The sequence below is a fragment of the Xenia sp. Carnegie-2017 genome, unplaced genomic scaffold, assembly GCF_021976095.1.
Source record: "Xenia sp. Carnegie-2017 unplaced genomic scaffold, XeniaSp_v1 HiC_scaffold_20, whole genome shotgun sequence".
Taxonomy (NCBI): domain Eukaryota; kingdom Metazoa; phylum Cnidaria; class Anthozoa; order Malacalcyonacea; family Xeniidae; genus Xenia; species Xenia sp. Carnegie-2017.
This window is the reverse complement of record NW_025813483.1, coordinates 16,249,337-16,269,358: the sequence shown is the minus strand read 5'-3', so window position 1 is coordinate 16,269,358 and position 20,022 is coordinate 16,249,337. Positions and strand designations below refer to the sequence as shown.

Genomic DNA, 20,022 nt, shown 5'->3' with positions numbered 1-20,022 from the left:
ATTATGAATGATTTTGGGTTATGTTTACTCAACACAGTTGCCGGTGTATTTATTTCCCTACATAACTACTTTCTTATTCATATCAACACTAGTGAAATTGAATTCAGTGAAGAATCATCTGATGATGAATACCAGCTAATTGCTGATAATGATGGATACAATGATTTGCTTTGTAATTCTGTAACAAGTGCAGATGAAAATGATGAAGAAAATACAAGTACAGATGGTGATGATTGCATTCCATTGGCTCAAAGAGTCAAGTCTTTTGCTGACAATGAGACAAAAAAGACAAAAAAGGGTGTTTATTGATGACGAAGACATAGATATGTGCATGTTGAAAAGCCTTTCATGGGTGATCAGTATATTGTACCTGAACCTCCACCATCACCTTTGACAATTTTTCAACAGTTTGTAAACAAAGAGATGCTTGAAAACATGTGTCAGCAAACTAACATTTATAGTGTTGTGAAAACTGGAACATCTGTTATGATGAGGTAAATGACTCATCAAAAGGAATTACCATTGTCAGATGGCTGGACAAAAAGGCAGTGAAATTGGTATCTACTTACTGTGGAGCAGAACCATTAGGTGTTGCAAGGAGATGGGAAAAGAAGGAGAAGCAATATGTGGAAATTCCCAAGCCAAAGCTTGTAGATGAGTACAATAAGTTCATGGGGGCATTGACTTAATGGACATGCTTTGCTCATTGTACAAGTATTCCATAAGATCAAGGCGATGGTATCTTTACCTTTGGTTTCATACCCTTACAGTGGCTATGGTCAATTCATGGCTTCTTTTCAGAAAAAATCAGAGAGGAAAGAAACAAATCAAACTTCGTGACTTCCAAGCAACAATTGCAGAGGGATTGATTAAGGCAGGAAAAGAAAGAAAAAGAAGACGATCTTCAAATGCCTCGACATCTCGAAAAAGACCAACCACTCAACCAAATGAAGAGATACAGTTTAATAAAATAGATCATATGCCTCCCTGGGATGACAGACATCATCAGAGATGTAAAATTTGCTCTGCCTTTTGCTCTCATGTTGTCTGTGGCAAATGCAATGTTTATCTCTGCTTCAATAAAGACAGAAATTGCTTTATGGAATACCACACAAATAAATAAAATCATAAAGATTTCTACATACTGACAGATTAAAGTATTGATTGATTAAAACTCTTGTTATATTCACAATTTTCATGCTTTTGTTAATGAATACTATATAATTATTTTAGTTTTAAACTCTAGTTTTCTTTATTATAGAAAGTAACGCTTAATGCCCAATGTGACAAATCTGTCACAAAATTTTTTAAGAAGAAAAAATGTTTTTTTTAAAATTTTTTAATCGAACTTGGTATTGCTTGTTATTTTAAGGAAAAATACCAAAGAACAGATTTTTGCATTGAGTTTATCCCTCCTTGGGCATTTAAGGGTTAATAAGTAGTGGTTGAAGCCGGGCAAATTTACTTCCGGAGCCCCAAAGTTGTGAGAATCAATATGGCGTTGTATTAGAAAATATTTGGTCAAAGCTGATATCTTGCAATTACTTGCAAGTCACGACTGTTACATAAACTGGTTTACTCTATTAATGAAAAAAATCAATGTGACCATAGTTTTTCAAGAAAAAGATAGCAGAATGCGCAAATACATCGCCGTAAAATTGATTTCAAGTGTAGCTCGATTTGAAAGCATCAGCAGCGACGAAGGCTTATGCAGTCATTTTCGCCCAATATGCAATCATTCGAAAGGTCTAAATAAAAATGATGTAATAGTTGATATATCAGTTGATTTTGTCATGTAACGGTGATTACTGTGTAGAAAAAGGTTAAAGAGTCACGCAGAAAATACTTTAGAAATTAAATTTTTAGTAAATTCATCGCTCCTTGGTTTTTGAACGTAATGTTTTCTTATTTTAGGTCCTTCATCTAAAGATTTGACATCGTTTATCTCATGCAGGACAATGCTAAAACTTACTACTACTGTACACAAGTACAAGTTAAACAATCTTTAAATTTCTTTGATTAACTTCATCTTTTTCTTTGGATTCCCAACTGATGGCAAACAATCGGAAAGCATGTAATGGTATTGCTAACTGACTGAGCAATTCCCTGGTGACGGCTAGGAGAGGCTTCATAAGATTCGTTGATGACACAAATATGTTCAAAAGCAAAACCGAAATGGGCTGAATAAAGTTATTGAACAAAGCAGTGAGAAGCGGTTTGATAAAATGATCACCGCAAATGTAGAAAATGCCAGCTATCAAACGTCGAAAAGTAATAACTATTGTTTTAAAAAGTTCCAACAGCAGAATGACGAAAAAGTTGAGAAAGATTTGAAAGGCACCGAAGATTTCACGCCAAAATTTTTGAAGGATTACATCGGACCTGTGAAGATATAAAATTCGCTATTGATTTGTTTGACAGTAGTGGGTCGCATTCTACATGAGCCGAATGCATTTAAAACAAAAGATAATGAAGAATTTTATCCCATTTTCTCTTGTTTTAAATGCATTCGGCGCATGTAAAATGCGACATTTGAAACAGGCCTTACTGAAAAATACATTTTCAAAAAAAATGTTCACACAGCCTATTGGTCATGTTTTAGGCTGCGCTTACACTATACCGGATTTGCTCATCAGGACATCTTCATTTGCTTTCAAGGGTTAACTGTACGGAGTAAAAGCTTATTAAGCTGATAGATTTAGTCTATTTGATTGTGTTTCTGACGTTAAACAATTTCACTGCCTTTTAATATAAGGAATATTCAACCTGCTACAATAGCAATCCGGTATAGTGTAAACGGGGCGTTAGTTTGATATTTTTCTTTAGAAAGTTGTTACAAGTGATATTTCACTAATTTTGATTTGTAATTTCTATTTGTGAAATTTCCTGGACCCGCCCACTAACTGAAACATACTAGAGATTAATACTTTCGAAAAATTTTCACGATTAACTCACTTGTCAACAATATCTGTTATAACAGGTCGTGGTTCGTCTTGTTTTATGAGAAAATGATTCTTACTTCCATGAAAAAATGATGGTTTATATCTAAAAGATAAAAATTTTACATAATTAATCAAAGACTAATTGCTGTAGAGTACAAGAAGGGTTAAAAACGGACTCAATATTAAAGTTTTTTCTGCAAAATTATATTCAAAATCCTACCACGCATTTTGGAGCTGCTGAAGTCATAAGCAGCCAGTAGGAGTTTATGAAATAAACATATATGTAACAGGTATAGTAAGCCAGCCATATTTTCATGTTATAGTCTAACAAAGCAACAAAACCCAGCCATTGTAAAGCATGTACCACATAATAACAAAACGTGAAAACAGCGGGAAATGTGAAGAAACTGACAAAGCAACAAATTTCAACCCGCAACACCCAAACATATAATTAGGTGCCCACAGTGGGTGCCCAGCACACGCGAGAATGTTTTATAAATACTCAGATATATATAAAGAAATTAAGAAATTCTGTATAAAAACACAACCTATCGTCATAAGCACATTCAGCAACCTGGATAAGACCACAATTTTCAAAGTTTTGGTTCATGAAGTTAAAATGCTGATATTGCATATCAGGTGAGAATTTCAACTCAGGTTCATCTATTTGTTGCCTCTCATTAAATCCTTTAGAATTATTTTCATTGATCTCTCTCATGTCAGAACTGGGGAAATTGTCTTCATAGTTCTGTCTGCCTGATGTTTGTTCATGACTATTTTTGAGCGTGACATTATTTTGAGTAATTTTACAACTTTCATACAATGGTGATTCCTTATCACTAGCATCCCATGATTGTTGATTCACATGTAGTTTGTCATCACTGGTTTCAATCCTGTATGCATGATTGACATTGGCTAACTGATGATGATGATTAGGATTTGGTATTGAAGGAATCGGACTACTTAGTGCTTCTAAAAAGGAAAATGAGAAAAAAAATGTTTCACAATAGACACATGTGATGTATTAAAAGTATAATACAAAATTAAGTCTTCATCAAAAGTAACTGAGTGTTGAAAGCTAAATAAACATAATTGAACATAGTTGGAACACCAAATTATAAACAGTGAAATTAGCATGTCCTTATGCCTAAGGGAAGGGCACAAGCCAAAATATAATTTGTGCCACATAAGCATAGTAAAAACTGTATGCCCCAGACCCCATAGTCTTTCTTGTGCCATTGATTACAAAGTTTAAAATAGGTTTGAAAAGAACAGTGAAGATTGTTTTTCTGAATTTAAGATTATCTGGTGATTGTATGATTCATACCTCTAAAATCTGTGAATGGGGGCTTTTTGTAGCCACTAACATCATGTGAGTTTTTTACTTTATTTGAGTCCTGATTATCAAAAGTTCTTATATCATCCTTGGAAATATTATTTTTTTCCCTTGGTAAAAAATGATTTTGTTCAATGTCAGCAGCATCATCATTCCATAGACCCTTCGTATGATCCTCAAATGTAGTGGCGTTGTTGCTTTTCTTGATGGATTTTGATGTGTTACGATACATTTTTGCTGGTTTTGTTATGGTGGGATGTTTTGTATAGGAAGGTTCCTTAGGTGGTGTTGGCATTGCTGAGTTAACTGTTGCTTGTGTTGTTTTAACAGAAGGTTCAGGACTTGAACCTGGTTGAGTTATATCACCTGGTAAGCTGTCCCAATCAGAATCACTTTCAGCAATGTGGTCTTGGTTTTTTGACATCCTAAAAAAATTCATTGACAATCATTGATTAGCACTCTTTTGAAAAAGAAAAAAAACATTTATTTTTTCATAGATTTATCTATTTTTACTCGCTAGTAAATGTATTCTTATGCATTACATAATGAAATAAATGCGATTCAATGAATTAAAATCTTACATCGTTTGAAGAGAAATAAAAGTAAATGTGTTCAAGATTTTTTCTTTGGTACCGTTGACATGGCAACCGATGGCGTCCCATGTTACTGAGCCCACGAAGAGAACCGCTGAATTAAATATTATCTGAGGAAAATTTTGGCAAATGTCTGGCGTATTTTGCCGTTTTTAAATTATAAAAAAAGAGAATGTGGATGCTTTATCAGTATTTAGAATTACACATTTATGCTCTTGCCATCGAAAATACGTGACATGCCGGGAATTATGCGACGACGACGCCATTAACAATGTCAAGACATACAACGTTGCCATTTTGATATTTGACAGTTCTTCAATTTACTCGCTTACCATGGAGAAGTAAGCATTTTGTAATTCTTTGAGAATAATTCTTGATTTAGTTTTTTTGTTTGAATTAAAATTCTGACAGTACCTTGTAAAATAAAGTAGAAACTTGTCACTGTAAACCAGTGACATGTCATTAGTATCAAGGTAGACATATAAACAATACAATACGATATATTTTTCATTTGTATAGCTCTATAAAAGAAAGAATAAGACAACGAAGAGCTGCCATGGAGGTTTTTCTTTTAATTTCACAATCTTTATACTGTGGGAAGCTTCAAATTTATATGTATACTACATTATTCCAAGTTCTATTTAAAGGTTTCACCTTTTCATTTTCATTTCCATACATCATCAGCCATAGTTATGTGTATTATAGATGAATTTCACATCTGAATCTGGATCATTTGTTTCTAATTTTGACAAGAATGACAGGAGTAAAAATGATGAGGTGAATTTTATTTTCAAGAAAAATGTTTTTTTTCCCTATAAAACTTATGTGTTTTTACAATACTTTTGAACCAACTTTAGCCTTCTGGTAGAAGAAATCATGCAATAGAAAACATGGTAATTGATGTATCTAATGAAGATGTGACAAATATTCAGGTTTGTTCAACTTTTGATGACATCACTGTTCACTAAAGGGGGGAGAGGGGAGAGGCTTAGATTAGATTTGTAGGAAATTTATACTGTTTTGTCATATTGCTATATTTAAAGTTGACTAGATATCCAATGTTTCAACAATATCTGTATCAAATGTTTTTTACGTAGACTTTGAATAGCAAAGAATCAGATGAAGATGATATGTTGGGTAGACTGAAAACAAGAAGAATAAAATGGCAAAATGAGGTAATGTGAAATCTTGATAGTGTAGATGAAACAATGTTATTTTAGTAGATAATGAGGACACACAAATCTCTTAATATCTCATATTCTCTATTTTAAGTTTGGTCAACAAGGATCTTGGACACAACCCTCCACACCTGTACAAGGTATACTAGTATACAAAGATGTATAATTTCTTAGTTTTAACATTTACTCCTGTACAAGGTACACTAATATACAATGATGTATAACATCTTTACATCAACTTGCATATTTCTGCTTAAACTCAATTATCAATTTCAACCTTAAACGAGACAAAGAAAACAGGTAATCCTTGTTTGCCTGAAGCCAAGCTTTTGCTCATTGTGCATTAAACAGGAAATAATTAGTTATGTATTGTAAAATTTATCAACTAATAAAAACTGTATAAACAAGGTTGGCTGAAGTTGTTAGTCAAAAAGGAAGAAGCGGTTAAAACCTTTGCGCAGTATTCTTGAACGTTAAAATTTATTTTATCTAAGAACTCGTGTGGACAAATAAAAAATTTTGAAAGCAAAACTGATTACTTGTTTTAACAATGATTTATAATAAAATCGCTTCAATTTTTTTTTATTCTCAGGCGGAGATATCTGGTTTTCACGACAGGTTTATTGATCCTTCAGGTTTGTTATGAGATTCACATTTATTGCAAATCGTTGCAGTCAGGATTGGATTAGTTGATTAATGTATAGGATTTATGTAAGCTAATCAATGGAGTATATTTGGAGTATATATAATATGGAGTATATTCTGGGGATAAATCTGAGGTTGTTTTAAGGAATGAAAAATGTGTATTTTTTATTACTTTTCAGGAGAGAAGTGGTATCAGATTGATGTGGATATTTCTAGTTTGTCATTTACGCATCATCCTCTCTTCAGTAAGGAGCATGTTTTACAGTCTCGTTTAAAACAATTATACAATAATTATTGCCGACGAAAGAAACAAGCGATCTCTACTCATCTCAATGAAAAGGTAAAATATTTTATGATATGAACACTTTTTGTTCTGTCTTAAATCTTCATAACATGAAATATAATTTGTTTATAATCAGCTTTGCATTAAAAACGGCGGTAAATCAATGCTACGAAGCAGCCAAGTCTCATTCATCGGTATGTTTCTCATACGAAGATCAATATTTTTGCATTGAATATTTAATTCGTTAATTTATGTTTGTTTTATCTGTATAGAGTTCTTTAAAGGAAATCTCACTTCCTGATGATCTTTTCCAACGTATATGCAGCTACAAAGCACAAATAAGGTATCTGTACGCATGCGCGTGACTTTTCCTTATTTGTAGTTTTCGTCCAAGCCTTTTTAAAATCTATTTTTGGGAAAAAAATTTCAGTTAAATGATCCATATACCGATAAAAGTGAAAACATTGCCCCCAATAATATTGTGTTCATCTGTTCCTCTCAACCATACATCTTTTTTTGTTGAGTTTCGTGTTTTTCAACATTTGTTCCTAGGGAAACGAGAAAACAACGCGATGCCGAAAGCTTGACAGACCGCACACTTCTTACAGACATATTGGAGTAAGTAAGAAAATCAAAGGCAGAAAGGCAGATTTTTCTATCAACTTCTATTGAAATGTGTGCAGTATAAATCTGTAGACAAAAGTTCAGTTGTGGAAATTTTTACCAGTTGACTGTTGCATTAAAAAAGCCATTTTTTGTGATTCTCTTACTCAGTAAACGTTGCTTTCAACAAATTGTAAAATGCTCTTATTTTTATTTCTAATCAAGATGTTGGCAAGAAATTAAACTAATTCGAGAGCAACTTGGTTACGTTAATACGTCATGTAAGCTTTTCATTTTTAGGTAAGTTTTCGTATTGTTGTTACATTTATATTGTAGTTATGTACATTAAAATTAATGTGCCACCCAAAGACAATGCTTATCCTATCGTTACACGTGTTTTAGACTTAACTTATTGCTCTTCAATACTCAAAAACAAAAATTTTTATTGCAAACAGAGAAATCACCAGTCGAGAAAATGAAAGAGTTGAGTACGAAAGAGAACTTCAAGAGGAACTTGAAGAGAGAAGGTTTGTTTTTCTGCATGGTATAATGTATTGATAATTAACGTTCAAACGACCTGCCAATGTTAAAAATGTATTTACTATCTCTTCATAATGTTGTCGTAAGTAACAACGTTCAATTGATATATATATCTTGTGTACTTTAATTTAATTTTCTCTCTCTCTATATATATATATATCTTGTATACATAGGGAGGATTTCCAAAAGTTGTATTTGGAACAGATGGAAGAATACAAAGTAAAGTTGAAGAAGTGGAAGAAACAAAAAAAGTTAAAAGTGAGAGTTTATTGATCCATCGTGTTTATATAATGACGAGATTTAGGCGAGTGCTGTATGTTTTGCGTCATGGAATTTTGGCATATAGATATAACTGTAAATGCAACCTTTTGATCCTTAGTAATCACCTAAGAATGCTCAACCGTTTGACCAACTGTTCGAGTTCATAGTCATGGCAACAACACGCTCGACCTACTTGCGCCATTAGCACAGTTAGAAATTAATTTAGAAATCACCAGGACTGTGGTGTTGCTCGCTTTGTTTATACGTTACGTTGAAAAGTTTCCGACAAAACTTTTAGAACACGTTGTGATACACGTCTTTAATATGATATAATGTAAAGAAAAGTGATGTATTTATAATAATTGTCTTGTATGCATTTCAATAATGATCTTTAAGTATCTGCAATTCCTAAACATCTGCAATATCTGATTGGAATTCAACTAAATTTTCTATAGAAGAGACGAACTCTTGGTGAAGAAGACATAGAACAAAGTGAACTGTTTGACGATATTAGTGGTATATGGAGATTTGTTTTTTTATATTGCATTTCATTTTGCCACAATCAAAACGAAACGTTTATCTAAAGAAATAAGATAAACATTTATTTATTTTTGCATACAATAGAATTTCCTCCTGAACAACCGACAAAGTTTAATGATGAAGAAGAGTTTAAGTTTATTGTTGATAAAGCTGAAAAGACAAGAAGGAAACCAGGTTTGATAATTTAATGAAGTGTTTTTAAACATTTTATCAATGTTTTTTAATATTTTTTTAAGGGGAGCCTATTTTGACACCGGAATTAAAATCATCTGCTAACGTTACTGCGTTAGAACTATGTCCAAGGTACAAAACTTGAGTAGCAAAGCTACCATAGTACTCACCACTGTACCATAGTACTTACCACTGTACCATAATACTCACCACTGTACCATAGTACTCACCACTGTACCATAGTGTTAACTCAAGTACCACAGTACTCACCACTGTACCATAGTACTCACCACTGTACCATAGTACTCACCACTGTACCATAGTACTCACCACTGTATCATAGTACTCACCACTGTACCATAGTACTCACCACTGTATCATAGTACTCACCACTGTACCATAGTACTCACCACTGTACCATATTACTCATCACTTTACCATAGTACTCACCACTGTACCATAGTGTTAACTCAAGTACCACAGTACTCACCACTGTTAACTGCGGTACCATAGTACTCAGCCATTTGAAATGACTTTGACACAGAACACATGCCTCTACTGGAACATTTTATTTTGGAAACATTTACAGGAGTGAACAACAACGTCGAAAGGATGTACAAAATTGGAAAGCGTTTGTAAAGGTTTTATTTAACAATAAAGAAGTATCAAGAACTTCGACAAAGTAAGACATAAATATTTTCATCAATCATATCTCTGCTATAAGTTCTCTTCACTGCTGATAAGATTATTTTAAACAGATCAATGATACTCTTCACTAAATAAACACGTGTTTTCAAATCTTTTATCTGTATTGAGAAGATGTATTTTAACACACACGACATTTTTTTTCATGCACAGATCGTTACTCTCTGATTTTACAATCCACTTTGGTGAAATACATCCTGTAAAAATTCTACAATGGCCTGAAAGTATTAAATTACAGGTTTGAATATCACATTCAGAAATGTTTTGTGTGGTTTGTGATATCATTTTATAAAAAATATGTGTCGAAAGCCACTGTATAAATTGAACCAATAAATACTTCTTATTTCTCATGGAAAGGTATTTTCTTAGAAGTTTACGAAGTTTGTTGTCTTATTTATGTAGGTTTATGAAAATGTTGGCCTTCAAACAAAACTGTTGACTGAGGTGTTTATTCCCGTGCCTGACATCAATAAAGTGTCGGGCATGCAGGTTGAACTTGATGCAGTTGAGTTTAGCAGTACATCTGAAGTTGTTTACCATCATGATGGTGTTGGCAGCGGTAGGTCAAGTTATAAGACTATCAATGGGTCTGCTGGTATAAAATTGATGTTTTTCTCTTTTTTTCTTTCAATACTTATTTGTAGGTTTTACCATTTCCGTTCGAGCTAACAACGAGTCTTCTTCACTTCCGTTGCATACATACCTCACTTCCGGAACGATTTACTGCAATGTATCTTGGGGTTTGGATTTTGAAGGCAAACCCTTGGTTCCTCCCCAGACGTCTACATCGCCAAAAACTGCTTATGGGTAAGCACTTCTGTGAAGAGTAGTTATGTGTGAATAACAAATATGGCGTTTATTTATCGTATTTTTTTAATACTCTTGAGTTCAGACCTTTCTAGAAATCATCAATAATATTTACTTTTTTTCTTCAGCAATGTTGTAAAATATGATGCTTTTGTCTCGCTTGGAGCTTCTGGTATAATGGATATCCATGCACTTGCGCGATGGATCGGTATCATTTTTACCATATTGTGGATTTTTTATATCAAAACTAAAGTAAAAAATATTTGCATTGTATTCCTTTCAATAATCACGTTTAAACCCTACAATAAATCAAGAAATTGTCCATTTCTACAACTATCTTTCTTTTTTCTCACAGCCGAATCAAATCTTGACCCTAACGATCCTGCAAACGCTCCTATCATAAGTCTTGTGAAAGTAATGTTTTATTCTTGTGCCTTAGTGTTTTATCGTTTTCCCACTCATCGGCTCTTTTATATTGTTTTCTATGGACGATCTTTCTTCACTTAGCTCGTGTCGGATGATACCGATGGTGGACCGAAGTATTTCCGTCTTCACCAATTGGAGGATGAGACACGATTTGTAGATGAGTTGGAGTTAAAGAATAATAAACGTTTCCTCATATTGCAGCTGAGAAACCAGCTTGTATGTCTTATCTTCTGATTTTGTTTTCAGTATTCATTTTAAATAATCTTTTTTTTAAGGTTCCTGAATTTCGTAATCTTAAAGCTATTCCTCACAGTAATAAAGACATACCAGATGATATTTTTCAGGTATATTTTTCAAAAGTTATTTTGTATTATCTTACTTGTTTCTAGTTTTACTCATGTCCCCGATTTGCTAATCGTTCTTTACTTTATCCTAAACCTCCTTATTTCCATTTATCCTTTGTTATCCTGTATTGTCTCCTATTGTCTATTATTTCTTTTGGTCTCACGTGCTATTTCCATTTCATACTCAAGAATTTTTATTTTTACTGTCCCAATAATATCATTACAACCTCATTTTTATATCATTGTATCCTCACGTAATTTTTATACTTAGAACTATGAGAAACGAATCAACGGTGTAGAGGAAGATGAAAGTAAAGATGATTTTAGCGTTCATCGTGCTACTGTTACGAAATTCCTTAATAAGGTCAAGATTTTATCATTTATTGACAACCGCTGTATTTTCTAATCTCCTTAATTGATATGACGGATTCATAATACACAAATTAAAATTTTTTTATATCAATTGTATTTTGATCACGTCATTATTTCTGCTCAAATGAAAACAACCGGCCTCTGATGATGCTTTTTTAGGTTCGCGAGATGGTCATTGCTAGATCTTTGATTGCTAAACGACAAAGATGTTTAAGTGACATGGTTGTCGAAGAGGAAGTCCCAAATGTTGGGTGTGTTTGTAAAAACCATCGTTAGATTTTTTTTTCAGGTGAAATCTTATTTCTTCATCTTTTGTATTTTGTTTTCTATTCCTATGAAAGTTCCTTAAGATACCGTATTGCACAATTACTGTCTCCAAGAAGACCTCTAAAACCTGTTCGACACGAAAGAAAAACAGTTGGAACTCAGGTAAAATAAAAACTCGTTTATTCTTAGATAGTAACAAAACAAAGAGTAACAATGTTTCTCTATCTATCCATAGAGAGCTGTAGGGCTCAAGAAATTTCACTTCGGTTTTAATTCTGGTTCTTTTTTGTATGTTCTTGTTCTATCTATCCATGTATATCCATTTATCTATGTATACCTTTCTATCCATATACATCCATTTATCTATGTATACCTTTCTATCCATGTACATCCATTTATCTATGTATACCTTTCTATCCATGTGCATCCATTTATCTATGTATACCTTTCTATCCATGTACATCCATTTATCTATGTATACCTTTCTATCCATGTACATCGATTTATCTATGTATACCTTTCTATCCATGTACATCCATTTATCTATGTATGCCTTTCTATCCATGTACATCGATTTATCTATGTATACCTTTCTATCCATGTACATCCATTTATCTATGTATACCTTTCTATCCATGTACATCGATTTATCTATGTATACCTTTCTATCCATGTACATCCATTTATCTATGTATACCTTTCTATCCATGTACATCCATTTATCTATGTATACCTTTCTATCCACATACATCCATGTAGCTTTGTATACCCATCTATCCATGTATACCTTTCTAACCATGTGCCTTCATCCATCCATTTATACTCTTTTAGCCATGCACATTCATCAATTCTTAACCATTCAAATTCTTTATGTTTTTAGAGTTTATCCCAGACAAATGTTCGAATCCTTGTTAATGTCGTTCGAGCATTTGATATTCCTGTTAGAATATCACGTCCTCAGACAGCGTAAGTTTAAAGTCAATTTCATATTACAATACTTAATTTTGTATGAAATTTGAACTTGAAAATGGATCTTTGAACTAACGACTTAACTGTTTTTGGAAAATTTTAAAATAAAAATGTCTTTGATTTACTACAATTTTTGTTACCTCTCATGCATATATGATTCCAGAAGCTCAGAACGGCCGATGGAAACAAGTGAAGGTTTATCTTCAATGTTTATTTTCTCCGATGTTCACGGAGAAGTTCGACCACAAAATAGACGAACAGGAACTAGACTCAACTCATTGAATGAGGTAAGTAGCTTCCTTCATGGTGTTTGTTTTTTGTTATTTTTTGTTCATAGCCATTATCTCTCATCATCAATGTAGCTATTTCTGTGTTACGTATTCGTGGCATACAAATGTCTCCATCATCAATGTAGCTATTTCTGTGTTACGTATGCTAGGCATACAAATGTCTCCATCATCAATGTAGCTATTTCTGTGTTACGTATGCTAGGCATACAAATGTCTCCATCATCAATGTAGCTATTTCTGTGTTACGTATGCTAGGCATACAAATGTCTCCTTCATCAATGTAGCTATTTCTGTGTTACGTATGCTAGGCATACAAATGTCTCCATCATCAATGTAGCTATTTCTGTGTTACGTATGCGTGGTATACAAATGTCTCCTTCATCAATGTAGCTATTTCTGTGTTACGTATGCGTGGTATACAAATGTCTCCTTCATCAATGTAGCTATTTCTGTGTTACGTATGCGTGGTATACAAATGTCTCCTTCATCAATGTAGCTATTTCTGTGTTACGTATGCTAGTCATACAAATGTCTCCTTCATCAATGTAGCTATTTCTGTGTTACGTATGCGTGGTATACAAATGTCTCCTTCATCAATGTAGCTATTTCTGTGTTACGTATGTTAGGCATGCAAATGTCTCCTTTCTTTGTTAATATGGTTAATGAATACTGTCCTATTGAACTACGAAATGATTTAGCTTTATATAACTTTAAATGATTCATTCTTGTCGATGAGTATAAAAAGTTTAAAACTTTTTAAAGAAAGCGTCAAAAAAGACTATTTATTTTATAGCCTATGGTGCAACCTTTTGTCGAGGTTTTCTTTCAAGGAAATTTTGTTCGAACGTCTGTGGCTCACGGTCCTAATCCTTGTTGGAATGAAGAGTTGACATTGCCTTTCAGGTAGCTACGTTAGCTACTCAATGCAATGCGAGTTTTTTGTTCATGTTTTTTGTTGTTTCCCAGACCTCCAAATGATGATTACTCCCCGTCAAGTCTTCAGTCCGTGAATGACGTCATATATTTGAACATTTTTGATCAAGTTGTTGTTGACATTAATCAGGTAGGTATGTTTTCGTCTATTTTTATTGAAATGTTCTTCTACCATGTTATTTCACTGCAAGAATGCGAATTGTTGTGTTTTCATCGATGTTTTTCAAGCTTTTTATCTTCAAAGTTTTAGGTTGAATTCATTATCTAGTTTCCTTATTTCGTCACTAAAATGTTCCTAAAACTTTTTCATCTTAGGTGGAACAGCAACATACCACAAATATTCATCAACGTCTCGAAAGACATTGGTTAGGCAGTGTTGAACTGCCATTTTCCACTGTTTATTTCAATACAAAGGTTTGTATTTTCTTACATAATCACTATCCATATCCATTTAATTACAAGGAATACCTTGCATTTGCTTAAAAATCTTCCTTTTCTGTCTATTCAGTGATGGTAGTTCATAAGTATTTGTCTTCCATGTATTCAAGTTGGAGTTAATGGAGTTGATTGCCTTTTTCGTGGTCTTTAATGGGCTCTAATTTACCAGGGCTAGGCTATGTATATGAACAACCAAACATTTTAACGTTTCTTCAAGGTTGATGGTACATTTCGCATAAACATGCCAGCTGTATTATTGGGTTACCAACACAACCCTAAACAAACTTACGGTGAATCTGATATTGGCATTGCTTCACATAATCAGGCTTTTCTCACTCTTTTTGTAACCATTGAGCCTCCATTACAGCCTTCACGACCACTTGTTGAAAAGGTAAAACTCTTTTGCGCATATACACTTTAAAAAACATCACACTGCATTAGTCAAAAAAATACATGTCAAGGTCACTACACATCAAAACCGAACCTTATGATTAACTTCATTTGATTTTAGTTTGAAACTTCAGAAGACGAGAGATTGATAGATACTGCTTTTTTGTGGATGGAAGATTTGAAAAAGAAGTTTCCTAAACGTGAATATAAGGTATGTCAACTCTTACATGGAGTATGGCTGAATAGCTTTATGTTTGATGTTACATGAAGTATTTGTCATTGAGGTCTTGGGGTGAGGTGACAATTTCTTTAGCTGTGTGAATGTGATATTTTATTTTTGTTTGTAAGTTAAAATCATTCAAAAAAAGATTTGTTGTATTTTTATAACAGTTCTACAGAACACTATATTATAATCAACCAGATGGTTCATTTTAAGGAAAACAGCAAATTTTATCTATTGTATTTTAAGGTGCTTGCTACTGACCTTAATGGTAAAAAAGTGTTTTTAACAAGATATATTTGCGATCAAATTCCACCTTCAGATTTTGGTTTTGATCCTACAAATCCTTCTCCAAATTCCATGGTACTATTATAAATTATTGTAGCTAATTTGTATAATTGTTTTACTGCAACTCTGACTTTCAGCTCTCAAGATAGTTCTATTGCAAGTCTGTTAGTTTGGTGAGCGCAAGTTTTAAGTCTGACTTTCAGCTCTCAAGACAGTTCTAGTGCAAGTTTGGTTCTGAAGCTATAGAACGCAAGTTTTAAGTCCAATTGCAGGTGCAGTAGTAAAATTCTCCTGTCGATCTGAAAGTTAAGTTTTTATTTCAGGATATTATATGTCGTTATGTCTCCTTGATTCCGTATATCTCGGATTCTGTCGCCTTTCCTGATCTCTGTGATTTATGGAGTACGTCCGATGTAAGTTCATCTTTCCATGAATATATTGAGATGTTTTCTAACTGCAATTTTCCTTACTTCTGATAGCTTGTCAACAAATAATTACCAACCAAACAAGGACTTTCTAGCCTTTTTTGATGCTAGATTCGTTTTATTTTGTTGGACTTGATGTGGGGACAGTTCGTCACAAAAACATTTTTGATTTTTTTCTGATTAAATGTATCACATCTTTTGTTATGTATAATTTAGCAATTTTTACAAATGCTCGGTGGAGATGAAGAGGAGCACGCCGTGTTGTTGTGTAACTATTTTTATGGCTTGGCAGAAGGGCCTGGCTTGTTATTGGCACTGGTATTCCCGAAGGTCTGTATTATACGTCAGCAATACAGAATGAGTTTGCAGCAATTAAATTTTGTATTTTATGAAGTGAAGCATTAAGTTTACTTCTTGACGTGTTTTATTCCATAAAATCACTTTTCGAATCGTGGATTGATTGTTTCGTGAGAAACCAAAATATTTTAGGGCATTGTTTGAGCTTTAGGCTAACCTTATTTCTATATTATCCTCGTACCGAAACAACATATTGCGTTGTCTTTAATATAGGTTCAACTGCTTATGTTCTTTCATACCATCAAGGCGTATACCAACTTTGGAATGCCCACACGGGTGAGAAATTCTCCGTTACTGATGTGTACTGTCCATTGCAAAACATCGCTTGTTTGATAAACAATGAAAATGTAAGTACATAAACACACACACATACTTCTATTTCTAGGAGACTTACGTTTCTAAAATTCTCAGAAAGATTTAATTCAAAAAATTATTTTTAATTCTTTCTTGTTTTAACTTATTCGTATAAATTCTATAAAGTTAATGATATCATTCTCTCTGCAGATTTGGGCTAATGTCCAATTATCCGGTCAACCATGTAGAATCTCCTTTGATCTCTCTCAATCTAAACTGTGGAAACCGTTTTTCACAAAAAAATACCCAAATCCTGGGTTAAGCAGTGTACAGGTATATGGATTCATGCAGATATTTTAGAATTTAATATGATTTTATTTTTCAAACTTTAACTTGAACGTAAATTCCTCGTTGACGTTTGTTACAATTTCATTAACTGTACGCTCATTTTTATGTCTAGTGCTACGATTTTTCTCTGTTGAAAGTACACGTGCTCGATGAAATTGTTTCACAATGATTCGTTTAAGAAATATAAAATAAACATTTTGAATAAGCGACAATGTTAGTTTTTTATTTTTAATTTTAAAATATACCAATTGAAAAAGCACAAGATTTCTAAGCACTCATAGTTAAGATTTAAACAATTTCTATTTCAATTTCATTTGCAGAGAGAACGTTTACAATATGTCACAACAGATCCACAATATGTTTTTGAATTACAAGAGAAGTAAGACAGTTCTCGTGCTTTCTTTGAAACATATATTCAAATTTTAGTATAATGCCTTTCTTTTGCTATTTCATCCCTTATTTGTTATATATCTATGTAGAATTCAACATCTTCTACGAGATAAGATAATGAAGTGTTATTTTTCTTACTGGATAAGAAATTTAGTGTACGTTGTTATATATCTATATAGGATAGAACATCTTCTACGAGATAAGATAATGGAGTGGAGATCTCACTTTGTGACGCGATGGAACAGGTTTGTTGAAGTTTTGCCTTATATATTTCACATCAACTCTTTTTGAGATATATGTAATGGAGGGATTCTGTGAAGATTAGATCGTATAATCACAAGATCGGATAAAACAATCTGACTGTATACACTGGATCAGGCAAGCGGATATCTTATTATTATCTATTTAGGGATCATGGCCAACAAAAGTTCCACTCCGGTTATTTAACTCGACATTGCCCCCCAGATTTTTGACTAAAAATTTCATTGAAAGTCCAAAGTGGATACACGATCTTCGCAACAATTTTCCCTGTGACAACCTCCATCTTATAAAGAAAGGAGAACAAGAGAAGCTAGTAAAAATACATTTGTTGCATATTTTCTTCTTTCAATATAGATATTGTTCACAATCATTTCGGGATCTTTTAGTTAAGTAAGTTTAAAAACACATTAATATTTGTCTTTTAAAGAATCTTTTTAAGCGATTATTTTATTACACGACTTTCTTGTTTGTTTTTTGTTTTCTAGTATGGAACATACGTATCGTCAGCGGACAATTCATGATCATAAAGCAGAATTGAATCAAGTTCTGTCTTCTTATAAGGTATCAAATACAACCATAAATAATCTTGACCATTTCTTTAATATCTTAAACATACAACCATAAATAATGTTGACCTTTTCTTTAATATCTTAAACATACATTGAACAGGTGTATATGTAAGTTGCTTATTTTCATGTTCACTTATAGCAGTTCTTGTTTCAACGTAGATAATTTTAATCTGTTTCATTTATGATTTCACAATATTTTCATTTTAGCTTTCTGGTTTTCCTCTCCACATGGCCTTCACAGATATCAATCCAGTAATCAACATAGTTCACAGTACGGGCGTTCATCTCACTGAGGATCCAAATGTCGAATTTGCGTTGGCCGTTCACATACATCCTTATCCAGGCAACGTGCTTTCGTTGTGGATATACGTTGCTACGTTGACGAGGAAGATTCGTTATTATTGATGTATTCTGAGCTTAGTGGCATATAATTAACTGGAATGATAATGAAACACAGCTCCGGTACAGGCCCTTATTCTTTCCCTCTCATGGCCCCCCCTTCAGACTATTTCCTAAGCATTTCATCCAAAAGTTTACAGGAAGCTAAAAAATATTTGAAATTTTTTGCGATTCATGCAACATAGCGACATTTATTGAACAAAACGATTATTCTACAAATTTAATATCTTGAAAATGAAAAGAGATACTCTCGAATTATACTAAAAAGTCTCCTATCATTTTAGAGTTCTGTTTAATGAAACTAGAATTTACAAAACAAAATTTTCTCTTCTTAAGTACTTTCACTTGATCAACAAACCCCAATCATGGTCCTGACTCATGACAATTATCAATTATGAAATTAAAAAGCAGAAAACTGAAGCAAACGACAAGCAGCAGAGCAACATGAGTTGATTTTGAATCGATTGCAGAGTTGTTCATGTTGCAATGATCAGTTTGACAACAAGTGAGAAGGCAATCTTTACTATTATTGGTGGACTTTTTCCAATCATTGCACGCTTTGTTTACATCTTGGCATTCATTTATCTTGCCACAACCCATCGAAATAATGGAAACATCATTTTGTAATATTTTTACGGATTTCTGACAGTATTCGCATGGTATGGTTTCTTTGCCACATTTCTGATGTTCTTTTGGTTGAGTGCTGTTGTAGTCACATGAATGACACGTGACAGTGTGATGGTCACCAGACACAGTAGAAACTGCAAATAAATTGTGTAGTCACATGAATGACACGTGACAGTGTGATAGTCACCAGACACTGTAGAAACTGCAAATAAATTGTGTAGTCACATGAATGACACGTGACAGTGTGATAGTCACCAGACACTGTAGAAACAGCAAATAAATTGTTGTGTTTTGTTGTTTTGGGAAATGTATAATTAAAACTCTTATACATGCAAAGTCATCAATCATGAAATATCTTTTGATAAAGTTTGATTGAATCTGTATTTTCACCTGATGTAGAATTTATTAGAATATACATTCATAATCCTACTTCACTATTTTATGTAATAAATATTTACCAGCGACATATAAAGATTTAGTTTTTGTTTGAATTGAAATCTCTTGCTCTATTTTGTGTGAAACTTTTTATCAAAAAATTGTTCATCAACAAAGCTCTACATACCTAATGGAGACACGAATGCTAACAAAACGAAGAGATATTTTGGCAGCATGTCTTCCTTTATAATCTAATCAAGTCAAAGGAAAAAGATTTAAGTGAGAATTCCATTGCCTTGGTATGAATTTCATGAATAAAAAGAGATTTCATACCTGAACGAGAATTAAAAGTCACTAATATCTTGAATGTCTTCACGTTATGAAACACCGCGGTTCATACTCATGGTCTTTTATAAGTGACGTACAGAGGCATCGT

At 33.1% G+C, this 20,022-nt stretch overlaps 3 protein-coding genes and 2 long non-coding RNA genes across 8 annotated transcripts in view; 3 read left to right on the top strand and 2 right to left on the bottom strand.

Annotated features, from left to right (window-relative positions):
* Positions 1-1,973, top strand: part of LOC124442826 — a 2,422-nt gene extending 449 nt beyond the window's left edge. Inside the window, exons 2-3 of the long non-coding RNA XR_006947368.1 lie at positions 93-1,746; positions 1,915-1,973. This is a non-coding gene — a long non-coding RNA (uncharacterized LOC124442826). The remainder of the gene's footprint in view (positions 1-92; positions 1,747-1,914) is intronic.
* The window catches only part of LOC124442809, a 15,266-nt gene extending 10,354 nt beyond the window's left edge, over positions 1-4,912 (bottom strand). The window contains exons 1-5 of one of the 4 annotated variants that reach the window (XM_046993313.1): positions 4,860-4,912; positions 4,270-4,703; positions 3,491-3,914; positions 2,956-3,045; positions 1,886-2,382 (exon numbers count right to left, since the gene is read on the bottom strand). In XM_046993313.1, the coding sequence (XP_046849269.1) occupies positions 1,995-2,382; positions 2,956-3,045; positions 3,491-3,914; positions 4,270-4,703; positions 4,860-4,861 (1,338 nt within the window). In that variant the 5' untranslated portion in view covers positions 4,862-4,912 and the 3' untranslated portion in view covers positions 1,886-1,994. Of the gene's footprint in view, positions 1-1,885; positions 2,383-2,955; positions 3,046-3,490; positions 3,915-4,269; positions 4,836-4,859 lie in introns of those variants that run through there. The other 3 variants (XM_046993311.1, XM_046993314.1, XM_046993312.1) reach the window with 3 other exon arrangements.
* LOC124441787 lies at positions 3,408-6,695 on the top strand. The gene is made up of 9 exons (XM_046992252.1): positions 3,408-3,581; positions 4,243-4,314; positions 5,062-5,212; positions 5,391-5,433; positions 5,577-5,648; positions 5,729-5,803; positions 5,969-6,046; positions 6,144-6,209; positions 6,642-6,695. The coding sequence occupies exons 3-9, from the start codon at positions 5,205-5,207 to the stop codon at positions 6,693-6,695; spliced, it is 396 nt and encodes a 131-aa protein (XP_046848208.1). The 5' UTR covers positions 3,408-3,581; positions 4,243-4,314; positions 5,062-5,204.
* Positions 6,640-19,677, top strand: LOC124442802 (coiled-coil and C2 domain-containing protein 2A-like). The gene is given in 40 exon segments (XM_046993299.1): positions 6,640-6,684; positions 6,874-7,034; positions 7,114-7,171; positions 7,250-7,320; positions 7,530-7,595; positions 7,806-7,880; positions 8,036-8,107; positions 8,294-8,378; positions 8,837-8,897; positions 9,006-9,095; positions 9,158-9,224; positions 9,682-9,774; positions 9,951-10,035; positions 10,200-10,356; positions 10,442-10,604; positions 10,733-10,812; positions 10,960-11,018; positions 11,112-11,246; positions 11,306-11,374; positions 11,646-11,738; positions 11,906-11,997; positions 12,088-12,175; positions 12,894-12,979; positions 13,146-13,269; positions 14,066-14,175; positions 14,239-14,335; positions 14,521-14,619; positions 14,861-15,034; positions 15,155-15,244; positions 15,503-15,616; positions 15,865-15,954; positions 16,183-16,243; positions 16,246-16,296; positions 16,537-16,670; positions 16,828-16,950; positions 17,286-17,344; positions 17,535-17,600; positions 17,971-18,006; positions 18,102-18,177; positions 18,393-19,677. Coding segments are annotated over 39 exon segments (3,555 nt in total). The 5' UTR covers positions 6,640-6,684; positions 6,874-7,026; the 3' UTR covers positions 18,591-19,677.
* LOC124442822 lies at positions 18,746-20,022 on the bottom strand. Its single transcript, XR_006947363.1, has 3 exons — positions 19,920-20,022; positions 19,774-19,837; positions 18,746-19,345 (listed from the first exon to the last, which is right to left on the bottom strand). It is a non-coding gene; the product is annotated as an uncharacterized LOC124442822 (long non-coding RNA).